We start from the raw sequence: 18,308 nt of genomic DNA on the forward strand, positions 1-18,308 counted from the left end.
ATGATTCCGGCCGAATGAGTAGCTGAAACAAAAAAAATTAAAAAGTTTATTAAACTTAAATATATTTCCTATACAATGAACTACGATCTTTTAAAAATATCAAAAATTAACAAAATGGCGTAATTTTGAAAAAAAATCGTTTTTTTTTTTAAGAAAAAATTGTCGTTTTTTTAATGCGAAATTGATAATTTTCAATCAACCAAAAAGATCGTAGTCCATTGTATAGTAAATGTGTTCAAAAGTACTCAGTTTTAATTTGAAGTCGATCGGTCAATTTCTGGTTGAGTTATGATGCCAGCAATTTTGAAAAATGTCGTTTCAAGAAAAACGCTTTTAAAGGGTCACTTATGTATGTTTGCACCTCCGAGCGGTCGCTCTTTAGAACGCTGCCATCCGAAAACTATTCAAGATACGACCTTCCCGATTTCACACGATATTTTGGGATATACATATTGTTACAAAAGTAGTATTAAGTTGTATTTGTATTGCTATATGCATCCCTCATTATGAACAGTAGCTGTAGGTATATGGAATAGCATTTGTCTTGTTGTAGACATCTAGCGCCGCGGCTGTCTGCTTGTGGAAACAATAGTCATGTGGCGCCGCACTGTCTACTTGTCTACTCAAACAATTGCTGAGTCTGGCACCGCGGCTGTCTGCTTGCGTCTGGCGCCGTATAGCATTATGTTCTGGTAATTTCCAGACGCAATATTCTAGAAGGACACGTCGGCATCAGCGAGAAGTGCGTGGCTATATAAGCCGTGGCAGCGCCAACGTAATCAATCAGTGCTAAGAGTAAACTGTTATAGTGTAGACGAGTTGTAAAATAAAGAGTTGTTGAATTGAATTAAACAGTTTTGGTTTTATTCGTCAATCCAGAGATACGAACCTAGCAAAGTAAATTAGCAAGCAGTAAAAATCGTAACAATATATTCTATCGAAAAAGCAAATAACACTGTCACACTGGTATAGCCCCTTAACTCAGTGCTTTAAAAAAAACAATAAAATTGTAATTAATGAAGAATATATAAACGCTGTAGATACACTGAAGCTTCTTATAACAAAAGTACCAATTTTAGCATACCCGGACTATTTAAAATTGAACCCAATGTGACATCAATCAAACACGTATAATATCGTTGATTAAAATAATACATCCGTATATCGATTTGGTATATTTACACTTTATTTAATTTATTGTAAATTACGTATGTCGGTACAGTATATTGCTTTACAGAAGTAACCCGAATATAAGAAAAACTACGATGTTATAATTGACGTGAGTACCCAAAAGATTTTATCACGCAGGCTTGTCGTATTATGTTAATATCGACTTGACCGTAGCGCGCAGTACCTATGTATTTCGGAGCGAAAGGTGTTTTGCGAATTGTTCATGGTCAAAATGTTGTCGTGCGAAAGCATGTTGATATGCGACGAGTATGTGACGAATTGGTGTCCGCTTTCCCTTTTGTTAGTTTAGCGGCATGTGAGGTCTTCGTGTGGTGACCGCTTGCTGGGTGTGGTGATGTTCTCAATTGTGGTGTGATGTATTGTCATCAGCTGTGGTGAATTAAGCTGTCTTATTAAGGTTCGCCAGTTTTTCCGTTGTAGAGTATCCGAGGGCTCAGAATAAATGCTATAAATGGACAAGAAACTATATATTGCGTATTTACGAGTTTGTAACTGCTTTTCGTAGTTATTATATAAAGCGGTTGTTTCTTTGGTAGTTATTTTGTGGATCATTTATTACTTGCTTTTTCTGTGTTATCGGCAAATAAATCGGCTTATAAAGGATAGTATCTCCACGTTTGGCTCATATAGGGCAAGAATGGGTACCCCTTAGCCCTGGATTAGGACTACGAAATAAAAGGGATCTTGCGAGGGAATGGCCGTGAATAAAGAACGGCTTCGATTCGTCGAGTAGATAATTCTTTAACGATTTTTCTGGTAATGCGGCAGTGCATATATTTACCAGAATTGGGTCCCAGCTGTCTGTGGGGATATTTAGTGTTGATTGGACCGACAAAAAATTTGAAACAGTAGATTCTAGTTTGATGAATTCTTTACTTGTTTCTTTCCTAATTTTTAGCAGGTTCATTAGTGTCGTTTCTTGTTTATCGAACAGTATTCTTTCATTTTCGTATCTTGGTTTTAGAGCTTCCCAAGCCAAATTGAAATTATCGTCATTAAGAGCGAACTGTGGCTAAATGAGATAAGCCGCCCCCCCTAATGCCACTACACCAATACACCACACACACAGAACCCACATTCCACCACCCACACGCGAGAGGACATCCACACACGAAAACACATATCAACAGTCAAAAGGGTCAACTAAAAAGTTTTTTCTTCAGTCTCGTTACGATCTGCAAACGTAGCTTACGCCATAGAAAACCCTTACGCATCGCCGCTGTGACCTCGCGCCTTATCGATATTCGCACATCTGTTTTCACATCAAACAATAGTTAAAATTGCATTAGTTCCGGCACATTGTGCAAAGAGCATTTACACTCATTTACAAAATTTGTAAACCATTCACTTACATATCATTAAAACCGTGGAGTTATTTTAATAAGTTAACCGAGTGTTTTTTATTTAAAGAAATTAAAGTGGTAAGCAAGTGGTAAGCAAAAGAGCAAGGTGAATTGAACACTGCTGCATTAAACATTGGTCCTTCGAGCCGCTAAGAAAGCCACTATTGGAACAAAAAAAAAAAAACAAAAAATATTCAAGCGGCAAAATAAATAAAAGGTGCGGTGACATATACATACATATACATATATGTCATACATACATATACACATACAACAAAAAAAAACAAAATTTTCAAAAAAAAAAATCCGTGAGGTTACATATACATACATATATGTATAATAAAACAAAAAAAAAGAACGGTTTGAAAAACGGACACGAAACGGTTCCGTTGTGTATCACACCCAAATCTAAAAAAAAAAAAAAAATAAAAGGTGCAAAATACATATAAATATACATATACATACAAGACAGTGCTTAAAACCAAAGAAAAAAAATTACCAAAAGCCGGGCGCGAAATATTATTTATAAAAAAAAAAAAAAATTCACACGGGCGCGAACTTAACATACATACATTAAAAAAAAATAAATAAAAAAAAAAAAAATTTAATTTAAATTAAAAATTAATATCCTTGTGAAAAACCAAAATAAACGTGAAATTAAAGCACCAATAACAATAAAAAGAAAAGCCAACCAACGAAGGGAAACTTAAACCTGCGGAACAAGCAACCAAAAAGGAAGGAAACGGACAGGAAGCAGATTGAACGCAGTGGCATATACTAGCCCCCCCCCGCCCTCTTTTTAACCGCATATAAAGCCCTCAAAGTCCCTTGAAGCGGCACAAAGTGAGTGAATCAACTCCATTTATTATTTTAAATTATTTGAACTTATTTGCATATACATATGTATGTTGAAAGTTACAGTTGATCTTGAACTGTATACGATCCTGTAACTTTTAATAGAACGGTTGCTACCAAACTGTCCGAACTTACGGTTTATTTCCGGGAAACCGAAAACAGTTTGGTACATTACATATGTACATCCAAATATATGTATGAACAGAATATGGTATAATATATACATATATATATATATATATATATATATATATATGTGTGTGATTGTATATATACTGGCATATACATATCTGATAAAAGGCCTACTTATGCTTACATTTGTGTATCTAAACACACAACATTAAAAATCAAAAAAAAAAAATTTCAAGTATTCACTTGACAACATTTTCCGGCAATACCCCTATACTCAACAGCATAACAGGATTGCGCAAAAAGTAAGCTAAGGCAATTGCGAAATTTAAAAAGAAAAAAGAAAAATAACAAAACCAAACATACATATATGCCAAAAGTCACCTCTTTTATATGTACATACCTTGCATATCGAAACAAAGTGAGGACAAACAAAATTAATGCGACATACACCCACATGTATGTAGAATAAGCTTAACGAAAATTAAATTTTACATATTAACAAAAGTGCATACCTGCTCTTCACCGATTTTCTATTCCCGCGGTATCCGTACGGCAAATATTATATACATACATACATACGGCATACAATTCGCCTATGGCGGTATATACAACGTACATAGGGTACAAAATTAATTTAAAAATTTAAAAATTTTACAAAACTCCGAAAAAATTAAGCGGTAAATTCGAAATTTTACTTTATTAAAAATTTTATAATTCGTCATTAAAAAAAAAAAAATTAATCACGGTCAAAATAAAACAAAAAATTTTAAGAGTTGGTAGAAAGGAAAAGCAAATACATAAGTATTGCCAGTTTCAAGTGTTCACACACACAAACTTATATTCAAAGACCAAATCGGCACATGTCCAGCAATACCCCTTGTTCTTGTTAAAGCACAAGCAAGCAGGATTGCAAACAAAACTAAAAAAAAATTTTTTTGCATCTTACGTATGCACATAAACACGCACATATTGTGTACACTTATATACAAAGGTCATCAACCTTTTTCTCCTTCTTGCATTATCGCTCGTATACGCAAGTATTTGCTAACGAGTACGAAACATTAAATAAAATAAAAGACAAAAACAATAACAAACTAGTAGCTTAATACATAAGGACCAGGAATAAGTAAAACGAAATACGCGTTCGTTATTTGATACATTGCGTATACAACAAAAAAAAAAAAACTTTTTATCTTAAAGATTTCACGCGTACTTATTATTATCATAAGTACACTGAGAGAATTTTTCTTTTTTCATATATATATTTCAATTTTATCATATTATCTAAATGGACGGAGATTCTAAGGAATCTAAGTCAACACAGTATTTAAAAGTACAAAAAATGACTTCAGAAGAAAAGAGCCCATGTACACCTGCTGATGCTACACGCTCGAAGCAAGGTGCTACAAAGCAAAAAAAGATGAAAGATATTTCCTATACTAAGTTTATTGCTGAGAGTGACAGTCTAATTCGATACTGCATTCGATTTTCATCTTCTCCGATTCAAGATAACTCTGAATCGGTATTAGAAATCAAAAAAGAAAATCTAAGCAATTTCTGGACACGTCTTCAAGCTACGTATGACGCAATTGTAGAATCTGACGAATCAGATCTACCTGAAATTTTCAAATCTTCAGCATACTCTAAATATGAACACTGCTTAGACCAGTACGAGGAAACGAGAGCTATGATCTCCGATCAATTGAGATTAATTAAAGCAATTGCACCTACTCCACAACCGAGAGTAGAGCTGACACAAATTCAAAGCCAAGAGGCGAGTTCAGGCATCCACCTCAAGGTGCCCGCCTGTGACACTGAAATTTTTCATGGTGGTTATGAACAATGGCCGTCCTTCCGGGACATGTTCACAGCCGTTTACATAAACCACCCAAAATTATCTAATGCACAAAAATTGTATCACCTCCGATACAAAACAAAAGGTCAAGCAGGGGTATTAGTCAAACAGTTCGCTCTCAATGATGAAAATTTCAATTATGCTTGGGAAGCCCTAAAAGCTCGTTCCGAGAACGAAAGGATATTAGTAGACAAACAAGTCACAATATTGATGAATTTACCAAAAATTCAAAAAGACACAAGTGAAGAATTTATAAAACTTCAATCCACTGTTTCTAATTGCTTGTCGGTTCTAGCGACACAGAATATTCCCACAGACAATTGGGACCCCATTCTGGTAAATATGTGCACATCCGCATTACCAGAAAAATCGTTACTTTTGTGGGAGCAATCGCTCTCATCACGAAGAAAGTGCCCAACGTGGCAACAAATGAACGATTTCTTAACTACCCAATACGAAATTGCAGAAAGGGTAGATAAAAAAATGGTCAGAACTAAAAACGTTCAACATGACCTAAATCGAAGCTTCAGCAGGCCCCAAGCGAGTAACAACAATAACTTAAATCGTAGTTTTTTCAAGACACAAGCGTTCACCTCCGAACAAAATAAACATACGTCATGCGAACTGTGTAAAGGAGGGCACAGGCTGAAATCTTGCGAGAAATTTAAAAAACTAAACATTAACGAAAGAAACAATTTCGTAAGAACAAAAAAACTTTGTACCAATTGTTTGTCTCATGCGCATGCGCTCAAAGATTGTGAAAGCAAATTTAATTGCGTTTATTGCCATAAACGACATAACTCAATGCTTCACATTACAAATTTTTCCAGCTTAGCTCAAAATAACGCTAATGTTAAAAGAGCTGCGGGATTAGTTGCAACAGCAAATCCCGACTTACAAAATTCAGAAAATTGCCAAGAAGCACCATGCTGCTCAAAGGCTTTAAAAACTCAGACGCTACACACCGAAAACCAAAGCAGTGTATTATTACCCACAGCAGTGGTCTCCATCGAGCACCGAGGAGAACTGTTTAAACTTAGGGCCTTAATAGACCAAGGATCTCAACGATCTTTTATAGCGTCAAGGGCACAAAGTAGGCTACAACTGCCAACAAAACTAGCTAATTTTGAAATTACGGGAATGGGCGGAAGAGTAGTACAAAACTCAAACAAAATCTGCCCCATTACCCTTATTTCCCCCCAAGCGGATAAGCGCATTCAAGCAGAAGCTATTGTCTTACCGCAACTAACAAACATGCTTCCAAGCTATCATGTAAATAGCAAGCATTGGCAAAAGGTTTCACACCTTAAGTTAGCAGATCCCAACTGCAACACTCCCGCTCAAATAGATATTCTATTAGGCAGCGATCTCATACCTCAAATTATTCTCGAAGGTGTTGAGAAAACTACAAAAACACTTCTGGCGCAAAATACCATTTTCGTATGGGTCCTAAGCGGACTAGTTGCGGAACCAGTCACAACAATGACAACTCAAGTTGAGGAAATCTCAAACGAATACCTCAATACACAACTCAGGAAGCTTTGGGAGTTAGAAGAACTCCCCCCCATATCAATCACAACCCCAGAAGATCGATATTGTGAGGATTTTTACAAATCCACAACTACTCGATTAGATAATGGCCGGTACGTCGTACGACTACCACTAAAGCCAGAATTTCCCCACATACTCGCCGTAGGGCATTCTCGTACCTCTGCTATCCAACAGTTTTTAAGTATGGAAAAAAACCTACTTAAAAAAGGCGAGCTAAAACCAGAAAACGATAGGGTTTTAGAAGAATACCTCCATTTAGACCACATGGAGGAAGTCAGCCCTGGCGAAAAAATTATAAAGGGTAAATACAATTCTTTTTACCTGCCACATCATGCAGTAATAAAGCCAGACAAAAAAACCACAAAGGTAAGAGTTGTCTTTAATGCATCAAAATCATCAAGTTCGGGGAATTCCCTAAATGACATTTTATTTACGGGACCCACGCTTCAGCCAGATTTAATGCTCCTCATACTAAATTGGCGTATATACAAATACGTTTTCAAGGGGGATGTTGAGAAAATGTATCGACAAATAGTCGTACATGATGATGATCACTGATTATCAGCGAATTATTTTCCGAAAATCTCCCAATAGTCCACTACGCGACTTTAAATTAAAAACAGTTACCTTTGGCGTAAACTGTGCCCCATACCTCGCCATTCGTACACTCCACGAACTGGCAGAAGACACAAAGTCAGAGTTTCCTCTGGCAACACAAGTGTTGAAGACACAAACGTATGTAGACGACATTCTGTCTGGAAGCCACAATCTTCCACAGGCATACGAGTCACTAGCACAAGTGACGCAAGCGCTCAATACAGCAGGGTTTCCGTTGAAAAAGATAACGGCGAACCACCCTAACATTTTAATAGACATACCTAAAGAAAATCTCTTAGATACTAATTTCCTTAAATTCGAAAAGGAAAGCACAACAAAAACTTTAGGCATCCAATGGAATGCGATATCGGACCAGTTCTCATACACGACAGAGTCCATATCCGCATTATCAGCCATCACAAAAAGACAGATTCTATCCTCGGTGGCAAAACTTTTCGACCCCGCAGGATGGCTTTCGCCAATTATGATCCAAGCGAAAGTCTTAATACAAGAATTATGGCTAGATAGAACCGACTGGGACGAACAAGTGAAACCTCTTCGCTTAGAAAACTGGGTAAACTACTCCCCCGAACACAAAGTCGAATTACATGGCTTTTGTGACGCCTCAGAAAAGGCATACTGCGCTACTATCTATGTGCGCACGCAAAGTGGCACCACGACCACAAGCCACTTATTAGTAGCAAAAGCAAAGGTGGCACCTTTAAAAACTATAAGTCTCCCACGACTTGAGTTATGTGGCGCACTACTACTTTCAAAATTAGTAGCCATGGTGCAAATGCATTTAAATATGACAAAATGCAAACTCTATATGTGGTCCGATTCCGAAATTGTACTCGCCTGGTTGGAAAAACCACCACATGCATGGAAGACGCATATTTCTAACCGAACGTCTCAAATTCTTGACCTAGTGGGATCAGCCACTTGGCGTCACGTAGCCAGTGCTGATAATCCTGCCGTTCTAGGTACAAGAGGGTGCAAGCCACTGCACCTTGACACTACCACCCTCTGGTGGAATGGCCCCCGATGGTTGATAGAATCTCCTGATTCTTGGCCACAATCCCCCAAGCGCAACATTATCGCCCCAGAAGGTCGAAAAATCGCCACCTTTCACACATTATTGGATGATGCCGACATCCTTGAACGATTTTCCTCGTTTCCAAAAGCGCTCAGAGTAGTCGCTTATATGTTCAAATTCATAGAACAACTCAAAAACAAAGTTAAGGGATCACACAATTTCCCATGCGATACATTGACGCACCTAGACCTAGAAAAGGCAAAGGTCGCTCTTATCACTTATACTCAGTCGCGTCACTTCAGCTGCGAGATGTCACTACTAAGAGAATCGAAGCCGATTGACAAAAAGATCTCACTCTTAGTACTAAATCCATTTCTGGATACGAAAGGTCTGCTTCGTGCTAATGGTCGGCTTGCTAACTCAAGCCTGACATATAACGAACGCCATCCTCTAATAATACCAGAAAAGTCTCGACTTGCAACATTGCTACTCAAGTATATACATATACTAATGTTGCACGCGGAACATCGCCTAATGCAATATATAATCCGCCAAGAGTTTTATATTCCCCGACTTAAGCCTCAAATAAAAAAGTGCATTTTCATGTGCAAGATCTGCACTATGCATAAACAGAAGATGAGGACGCAGATTATGGCAGCACTTCCACCGGAACGCTGCAACTTCGCTCTGCCTTTCACTATCACAGGTGTTGATTTTGCTGGGCCTTTTCAGATAAAGGCATCCATGCTAAGGTCTTCTACCCTAATGAAAGGCTACGTGGCTGTCTTTGTCTGTTTCACGACAAAAGCTGTGCACCTCGAGCTGTGTACTAATCTGACAAAAGAGGCTTTTCTCGCGGCATTTGCTCGTTTCGTCGGACGACGCGGTTTTCTGTCCAATCTTATGAGCGACAATGGAAAAACCTTTATCGGAGCTCAAAGAGCCACAGAAAAAGAGTTTGTGGACTTTATTAAACAAGTCTCCCCTGAGATTGTACAAAAGTACGCCCCTCAAGGCATTAATTGGCAATTCATCCCCCCAAGAGCTCCTCATATGGGTGGTTTATGGGAATCAGCTGTAAAAAGCTTCAAAACCCACTTAAAAAAAGTAGCTGGAAACTACAAATTTAATTACGAAGAATTTACAACTCTATTAATTCGCATTCAAGCCATTCTCAATTCACGGCCACTAACAACACTCTCGCAAGATCCCTCAGATCTCACAGCCCTAACACCAGGGCACTTTCTTAAAGCAGCACCCATTCTGGCCACACCTGAGCCAGGCGTGGAGTCGCTATCCTTATTAAATCGATGGGAGAGAATTAAAATTCTCCATCACAATTTCAGTCGCAGATGGAAAGAAGACTATTTAAAGGACCTCCACAAGAGGTATCGATGGAAAACATCAGAAAATGCGCCAAAGCTTGGAGATTGTGTGCTTATTAACGACGATTGTCTCCCACCTACCGAGTGGCGACTTGGCCGTATAGAAAAGCTCCATTATGGCTCAGACGGTCACATCCGCGTCGTTGATCTCCGTAATCAAAGCGGAATACTCACCAGACTGCTGGTCAAATTATGCTTTCTACCAACCGCGGATAATAACGAAAATCCGATACTAAACAATCCGAACATAATGCCGTAACGCAAATGAAAATAAATCAATAAAATCGCAACCCGCAACCAACCGTTAACAATAAAAATAAAAATAAAAATAACAAAAGAATGGTCGGTCAATACGACGACCCAGTCATGCCACATAACGTGGCACAATCACACATTCTATTTATATACTACCATGTAAATTCAAATATAATTTCTTACAGAGTTCAAGATGGACGTGGACATGCCTACAATTCCAACTCCAACTGTTCGGTCGGCCACCAACGGGGCACGTATTGGGCCTACTCCTCCGCCCCGCTCAACCAATGCTACGGTATCGACTGCCGCTTCTGGTAGTGGCTCACGAGCAGCCCCATCAGCGCCATCCGCTCAAGTCGAGCCGCGTCGCATCCGATGCCCGCTATGTCGACAGCGTGTTGCCCAGGCACATGAGCACTGCCTCAACTGCCTGTCGCACACGCATGAGACGCAGGAGTGTGCTTCTTCCGACTTATGCCACACGTGTGGCAGACCACATCACACGCTGCTGCACAGGACCCTACGACGCGATGTAGGTCGGCCAGCTGCCTCAAGCACGGGTAGATCCAGGCAAGCAAGCCGGACGGTACGACGTCCAACCACTGCAGCCCGGCCTGAGCCCCATCAATGGCGTCCGCACTATGTTGCACCACCCAGGCGTCGTCCGAAAGCGCCACAGCATCGCCCCTCTACTGGACTCAGCAACGTGGTGGCAACACTCCAGCAATTGCAGAGATTGCTAGGCTGAATATTCGCCTAGGGGGGCCGGGATGGCTAAATGAGATAAGCCGCCCCCCCCCCAATGCCACTACACCAATACACCTCACACACAGAACCCACATTCCACCACCCACACGCGAGAGGACATCTACACACGAAAACACATATCAACAGTCAAAAGGGTCAACTAAAAAGTTTTTTCTTCAGTCTCGTTACGATCTGCAAACGTAGCTTACGCCATAGAAAACCCTTACGCATCGCCGCTGTGACCTCGCGCCTTATCGATATTCGCACATCTGTTTTCACATCAAACAATAGTTAAAATTGCATTAGTTCCGGCACATTGTGCAAAGAGCATTTACACTCATTTACAAAATTTGTAAACCATTCACTTACATATCATTAAAACCGTGGAGTTATTTTAATAAGTTAACCGAGTGTTTTTTATTTAAAGAAATTAAAGTGGTAAGCAAGTGGTAAGCAAAAGAGCAAGGTGAATTGAACACTTACTATTATGCCTGCTTGACCCTTGGTTTTGTATCTGAGGTGATACAATTTTTGATTTTTTAGTTGCGGAAGGACGGCCATTATTCATAACCTCCATAAAATGTTTCTGTGTCACACGCAGACACCTCGAGATGGATGCCTGAACTTGCCTCTTAATATTGTTACATTTGTGACAGCTCTACTCTCGGATGTGGAGTAGGTGCAATTTCTTTTATTAGCTTTAATTGATCGGAGATCATAGCTTTTGTTTCTTCATATTGGTCTAAGCAGTTTTCATAAATATCGTAAGCCGATGATTTAAAATTTAGTGGTAGATCTGAATTGTCAGAATCTACTATAGGGTCATGAGCCGCTTGGAGGCGAGTCCAAAAATTTTTAAGATTTAGATTTTTTACTTCCAATAACAATTCCGAGTTTTCGTGAATCGATATAAAGGCAAATCTAGTGCGGTATCTTGTAAAACTGTCACTTTCTGAAATGAATTTAGTAGCCTGTTTTGAGCGTGTAGCTCCTGCAGGTGTACTATGATTTTTTTCGTTATTAACCATTTTTGTTATATTGTATATTAAAATACTGATAAAGATTTTCTCTGTGTAAACTGATTTATGGACACTCTTTTAGAGTTTTATTTTTATTTTTTTTTAAGATTATATCTGTAAACAACGTACTTTTAATTAATATCGTTTTTTATTAATGTTATTGCAATATTTTTTTATTTTATTTTGAATTGTTAATGACTATTGAACCGCGATTTAACGTTTTAAATTTGAATTATCTATATTTCGACATTGAAAACGTCAAATACCATTCCGAAAGTGACAGATATTCATTAAAAAGTCTAAAATTTACGAAATGGGTCACTATTCACTATTCTACAGTTCGTAGATTGGCCAGAAGATCGTTTGACCGAGGCTCATTTCCATCGATGGTTACGTTAACAAGCAGAATTGTCGCAATTAGGGCACAGAAAACCCGCACGTAATCGTCGAGAAGTCAATGCACCCAGCACGAATTACTGTATAGTGCGGATTTTAGTCTGGTGGAATCATCGGCCATTTTTCTTCGAAAATGAAGAAGGAACCGTAACCATCAATGGTGAGCGATATTGCGCAATGTTAACCGAATTTTTCTTCAAGCCAATTGAAGAGGAAGACTTGGACAACATTTGATTCCAGCAGAACAGCGCTACGTGCCCTACAGCAAACGCTACACGCCCTATCTTCGAAATTTAAAATATTATATTTTTATATGTGTACATATTATATGTATATTAAAAAATTTGATGTCCGAATATTTTGTATTTACGTACACCCTAATACTCGGACTTGTATGTACCTATATATTTATATTTTGTGCAATTGAGAGCTCGTTGAAGAGATCAATTTGATTCCAGCAGAACAGCGCTACGTGCCCTACAGCAAACGCTACACGCCCTATCTTCGAAATTTAAAATATTATATTTTTATATGTGTACATATTATATGTATATTAAAAAATTTGATGTCCGAATATTTTGTATTTACGTACACCCTAATACTCGGACTTGTATGTACCTATATATTTATATTTTGTGCAATTGAGAGCTCGTTGAAGAGATCAATTTGATTCCAGCAGAACAGCGCTACGTGCCCTACAGCAAACGCTACACGCCCTATCTTCGAAATTTAAAATATTATATTTTTATATGTGTACATATTATATGTATATTAAAAAATTTGATGTCCGAATATTTTGTATTTACGTACACCCTAATACTCGGACTTGTATGTACCTATATATTTATATTTTGTGCAATTGAGAGCTCGTTGAAGAGATCAATTCGCGTTTAACATTAGCATGCACATATTGTTTTTATGATTTTATGATTATGTTTTTATTCTTTAGCAATAGAGAGCTCGTTAAAGAGATCAATTCGTTTTGTGCCTAATGTCGTTATTCTAGACCTAGAGTATACTACTTTACAGTATACTACTATACTGTAACTGCCAGAATACCAAAATGAGACTCCTGACTAACAGAATCACTAAATTACTATAGTCACTATTAGAGACATGAGACAATCGTCTCACGCAGAATACCGACATAAGTATGCACAAATTGTTAGTATGTATTTCTGAGTTATGTTCTTAAGGGGGTATTCTACTCTAGAATTTTGAAAAATTCGATTTTTTGTCATATATTTAAAGTTTATACCCTTAAGAACATATCCCCCAAAGGATTTTTAAAAATTAAAATTATTTTAAGAGCTACAGTTACTTTAGTGACGCAGTACCTAGCCCGGTAGGTAGGTAGACTCACTTTTTTAAACGCGTTTTTCTCGAAACTACTTTTTTCTACACGGTACCGGCATTATCTCAAGTTCTATACAACCGATTTACTTGAAATTTTGTGTGAACCTTCTTTATATAATCCCTAATCCTTTGTTTTTAATATTTTAAAAAAATTCAGGAATTTCAAAAAAAAAACGTAAAAAATTTTTTTAATTTCAGGCAGTCGCCATTTTAAAAAAAAAAAATCTTTTTCGTGTTCCCTGAGTTAGGAACTATAACAGCATCCTTACAGATTAAGTATTTCTTTTGATTTTTTTTTCAGACCACCAGGAGAGTCAGGATCAATGTCACCAGGATGCGCCATTTTTTTTTACACCTGTCTCTCCCCCCTCTAATTATTTTAATTTTTAATATTTTTTAGTAAATTTTTTTTTCTGTATTCTTAAGATATAAATAAAAACACCATAAAAAAATTATAGCAAAAATATTTTGGGTTTTTTTAAATAAAATTCAAAAAACTGCCCAAAAATTGATTTCTAGAGTAGAATACCCCCTTAATTGTTACGACCCGGTTAAGCGAATATTTAATAATAATGGAAGAGTTAAAATTTTGAATTTCCGATTTATTTGAATATATTGAGGAACATTGCGACACTCAACCCTTAGATGAAACAATTTGTGCTCTGGAAATAAAAAGACTTGAACTCAACGCGATTACGACAAGGCAAACAAGTCGTACGATGCCTTTCGTAGAACCCCAAAAAAGACCCAGTGAAACTATTGACTTTGCAAAAATCAAAGAAAAATTTAAAAAGGGGCATCAATTATATTTGAAATGTTTAGGATCCATTTATCAAGCTATTTATGATCTCAAGACCTCAACCGCAACAATAAAGGAGAGATCAATTCGCTTTTTGTACATAATCCTGCTTGTCTTTGTTTGCCAAAGAACAAGAGGTATTGTCGAATAATTGCCAATGTCGACTATGCATATGTAGTACTAATGTTTATGTGCTAATATATATTGTTACGATTTTACTGCTTGCTAGTTTACTTTGCTAGGTTCGTATCTCAGGATTGACGAATAAAACCAAAAACTGTTTAATTCAATTCAACAACTTTTTATTTTACAACTCGTCTACACTATAACAGTTTACTCTTAGCACTGGTTGATTACATTGGCGCTGCCACGGCTTATATAGCCACGCACTCCTCGCTGATGCCGACGTGTCCTTCTAAAATATTGCGTCTGGAAATTACAAGAACATAATGCTATACGGCGCCAAATGCAGCTAAGCAGACAGCCGCGGCGCCAGACTCAGCAAATGTTTAAGTAGACAAGCAGACAGCCGCGGCGCCAGATGTCTACAACAAGACAAATGCTATCACATATACCTACAGCTATTGTTCATAATAAGGGATGCATATAGCAATACAAATACAACTTATACTACTTTTGTGACACTGCCCTCCACTAAAGCCTAATCGTCCCGATTAGGCACAAATCCTCTTGAACCAAATGGGGCGAGCCTCTCCAAATGTACTACTTTCATTTTACATCGTGCTTTTCCATTTCTTCATTCGGTATACCACGTCATTTAGTCGTTTCATCACCATATAGGGTCCTTCCCAGGCTGTCTGCAGTTTCGGGGACAAGCCTTTCTTTCGAAGTGGATTGTACAACAGGACCAGATCACCTTCTTCAGAACCTTTTGAATTTGCCGCTTGGTCGAACCGGTCCTTCATCTTATTGCTCATCAGATGCGTATGCTGTCTTACCATTAGATGCAATTCATTCATTTCTTCCTTTAAGGCAGAACAATAATCTCCATTATTTCTTACAGCTGTAGGATTCGTTCCAAACTTAAGATCAGCAGGCAGTCGCAGATCAGATCCGAAAATAATCTTTGCTGGCGTGTAACCAGTTGTTTCGTGCTTCGCTGAACGATACGCCAGCAGGAACATCTGGATGCACTTGTCCCAATTCCGTTGGTCTTTATCAACGATTTTCCGCAGATGTTCTTCGAGCGTTCGGTTGAATCTCTCTACCATCCCATCTGATTGTGGATGTAACGCTGTTGTCCGTGTCTTGTCGATGCCCAATAATGTACAGACTTCTTGGAAAATGGAAGATTCGAAATTCCTGCCTTGATCTGAGTGTAATTCGACGGGCACTCCGAACCTTGTTATCCAATTTTCTACAAACGCTTCGGCTACTGTCCTCGCTTCTTGGTTTGGTAAGGCATATACTTCTGGCCATTTACTGAAATAGTCCATGACAACCAGTAGATATTTGTTTCCGGCCGTACTGGTTGGGAACGGACCTGCAACATCCATTGCGACTCTTTCAAATGGTTATCCCACGTTGTACTGTTGTAGCCTACCGCGACTTTTGGCTTTAGAACCTTTAGCTGCCATGCACTCTACGCAATTACTTATCCATTCTGCTATGGAATCTCGACAACCGATCCAGTAGAACCGTTGTTTAATCTTCTCTATAGTTTTTGTAATTCCAAGGTGCCCTCCACTAGGTCCATTGTGATATTCTTTCAATACTTTCGGGATCATGGATTTCGGTACTATGATCAGCGGACGAGACTGTTTGCCATCTTCGCTTTCCCAGGTACGATGAAGGTATCCATTAACGAGGTTTATGCTGTTCTATTGGGCCCAATATGCTTTTGCAGTTGGACTCTCGTTACTTATTTGTTCCTTTGGTGGTCGTACCCCATTTTCTTTGGCTATTATCAGCTTTGCAAGATCAGAGTCCTCCAGCTGATTGATTCTGATGCGGTGAGGAGTCCAATCATCTTCAGGTTCTATATTCAGTAATCGCACGTCGATTATACCTTCTTTTCCCTCTGATTTGGAGCAATGTTTACATTCCAGTGGACAAGGGCGACGTGATAATGCATCCGCATTTTTGTGGTGAATCCCCTTTCGGTGTTCTGTTTCGAAGTCGTAATTCTGTAATCTTTCGATCCATCGAGCAATTTGGCCTTCCGGATTCTTAAATTGTAATAACCATTTTAATGCTGCATGATCAGTCCTCAGCAAGAATCGTTGTCCATACAAATACTTGTGGAAATGTTTTACACATTCCACCACAGCTAGTAGTTCTTTTCGCGTCACACAGTAGTTTTTCTCTGGTTTCCCGAGCATTCTGCTGTAATACCCATTTACTCTTTCTTGTCCGTCGATGGGCTGAGACAGGACACCTCCAATTCCATAAACGCTCGCATCTGTATCCAGGATGAATTTCTCTCCAGGTATTGGATAGGCTAACATCGGCGCCGTACAAAGTAGTTCTTTAAGCTGCTCAAACGCTTTTTCTTGTTCCAACTGCCATACAAACGGGCGATTCTTCTTTGTTAAATCGTGTAAACTTCTAGCCACGTTCGCAAATCCAGGTACAAAGCGGCGGTAATACGTACATAAGCCGAGGAAGCTGCGGAGTTCATGTATGTTGGTGGTCGAGGCCAATCTTTAACTGCTTTTATTTTTCCCTCCTCGGTGTGAATCCCCTCAGTTGACACTTTATGTCCGAGATATGTGACCTGCTTCTTCCATAATGAACACTTTTTGGGATTCAAGCGTAATCCGGCTGATGCTATTCGCTGAAAGACTTCCTCTAGATTTTTCAGATGATCATCGAAACTTTTTCCCATGATGATAATGTCATCAAGATACACCAAACATGTCTTCCAGTTGAGTCCTTTTAACGCATGTTCCATCAGTCGCTCGAACGTTGCAGGCGCATTACATAACCCAAATGGCATCACAGAGAATTCCCATAGCCCGTCGCCCATACTGAAAGCGGTCTTTTCACGGTCACGTTCATCAATCTCGACTTGCCAATATCCACTTTGTAGATCTAATGTAGAAAATCATTTCGCTCCAGACAAGGTGTCTAATGTATCGTCGATTCTCGGTAGAGGATAACTGTCTTTCTTTGTGACATCATTCAACTTCCTATAATCTACGCAGAAACGGGTGCTACCATCTTTCTTTTTAACTACGACGATAGGTGAGCTCCATGGACTTATTGAAGGTTCGATTACACCGTTTTTGTGCATGTCTTCAATAATTTTGTTAGCATCCTCACGTTTTGCTAGTGGAACCCTACGCGGAGCTTGTCGGATTGGTTTAGCGTCTCCAGTATTTATGTGATGTTTGACAATGCCGGTTCTTCCTGTGTTGTTTCCTTCGTTTGCAAATATGGATGCGTATTTTTCTAATAGTTTTTCTGCTTTTAATTTTTCATTTCCATGCACCTCATTCAGCAAATTGTTTAGGAGTGTAGGACTTATCTGCTGTGGCTCAATAGTACATAGGTTTCTGTTGTGACCGTTCGCATCGTGCTATTGCACTTATATTCTGGCACTGTCCAATTACTGCTCCTTTCTTCAGAGTTATAGGCGTGTTGAATTCATTCACTACTCTGACCGGAATGGTGGCGTCTTCTCTAGTTTTCAAAAGCGTTCTTCCTACCAATATGGGTGTATCTATTTTTGTTGGTTCCACAATCCACAATTCTTCAGTCCCATCTCCTCCATTCACTTTAGTCCATACAATCGCCTCAGATTTTGGTGGAATACTCTGATTATCATC

General features: G+C 38.6%; 1 protein-coding gene across 29 annotated transcripts in view; it reads left to right on the top strand.

Annotated features, from left to right (window-relative positions):
• The window catches only part of LOC105224078 (voltage-dependent L-type calcium channel subunit beta-2), a 995,088-nt gene that overhangs the window by 767,773 nt on the left and 209,007 nt on the right, over positions 1-18,308 (top strand). For 10 of the 29 annotated variants that reach the window (XM_049462508.1, XM_049462498.1, XM_049462503.1 and 7 more), the window contains one exon: positions 10,386-11,442. The exons of 9 other annotated variants lie outside the window; for them this stretch is intronic. In XM_049462508.1, coding sequence (XP_049318465.1) covers positions 10,386-10,948 — 563 coding nt within the window. In that variant the 3' untranslated portion in view covers positions 10,949-11,442. Of the gene's footprint in view, positions 1-10,385; positions 11,983-18,308 lie in introns of those variants that run through there. 10 more of the 29 variants (XM_049462492.1, XM_049462493.1, XM_049462517.1 and 7 more) reach the window with 6 other exon arrangements.

This window comes from Bactrocera dorsalis, chromosome 1 (assembly GCF_023373825.1).
Source record: "Bactrocera dorsalis isolate Fly_Bdor chromosome 1, ASM2337382v1, whole genome shotgun sequence".
Lineage (NCBI taxonomy): Eukaryota > Metazoa > Arthropoda > Insecta > Diptera > Tephritidae > Bactrocera > Bactrocera dorsalis.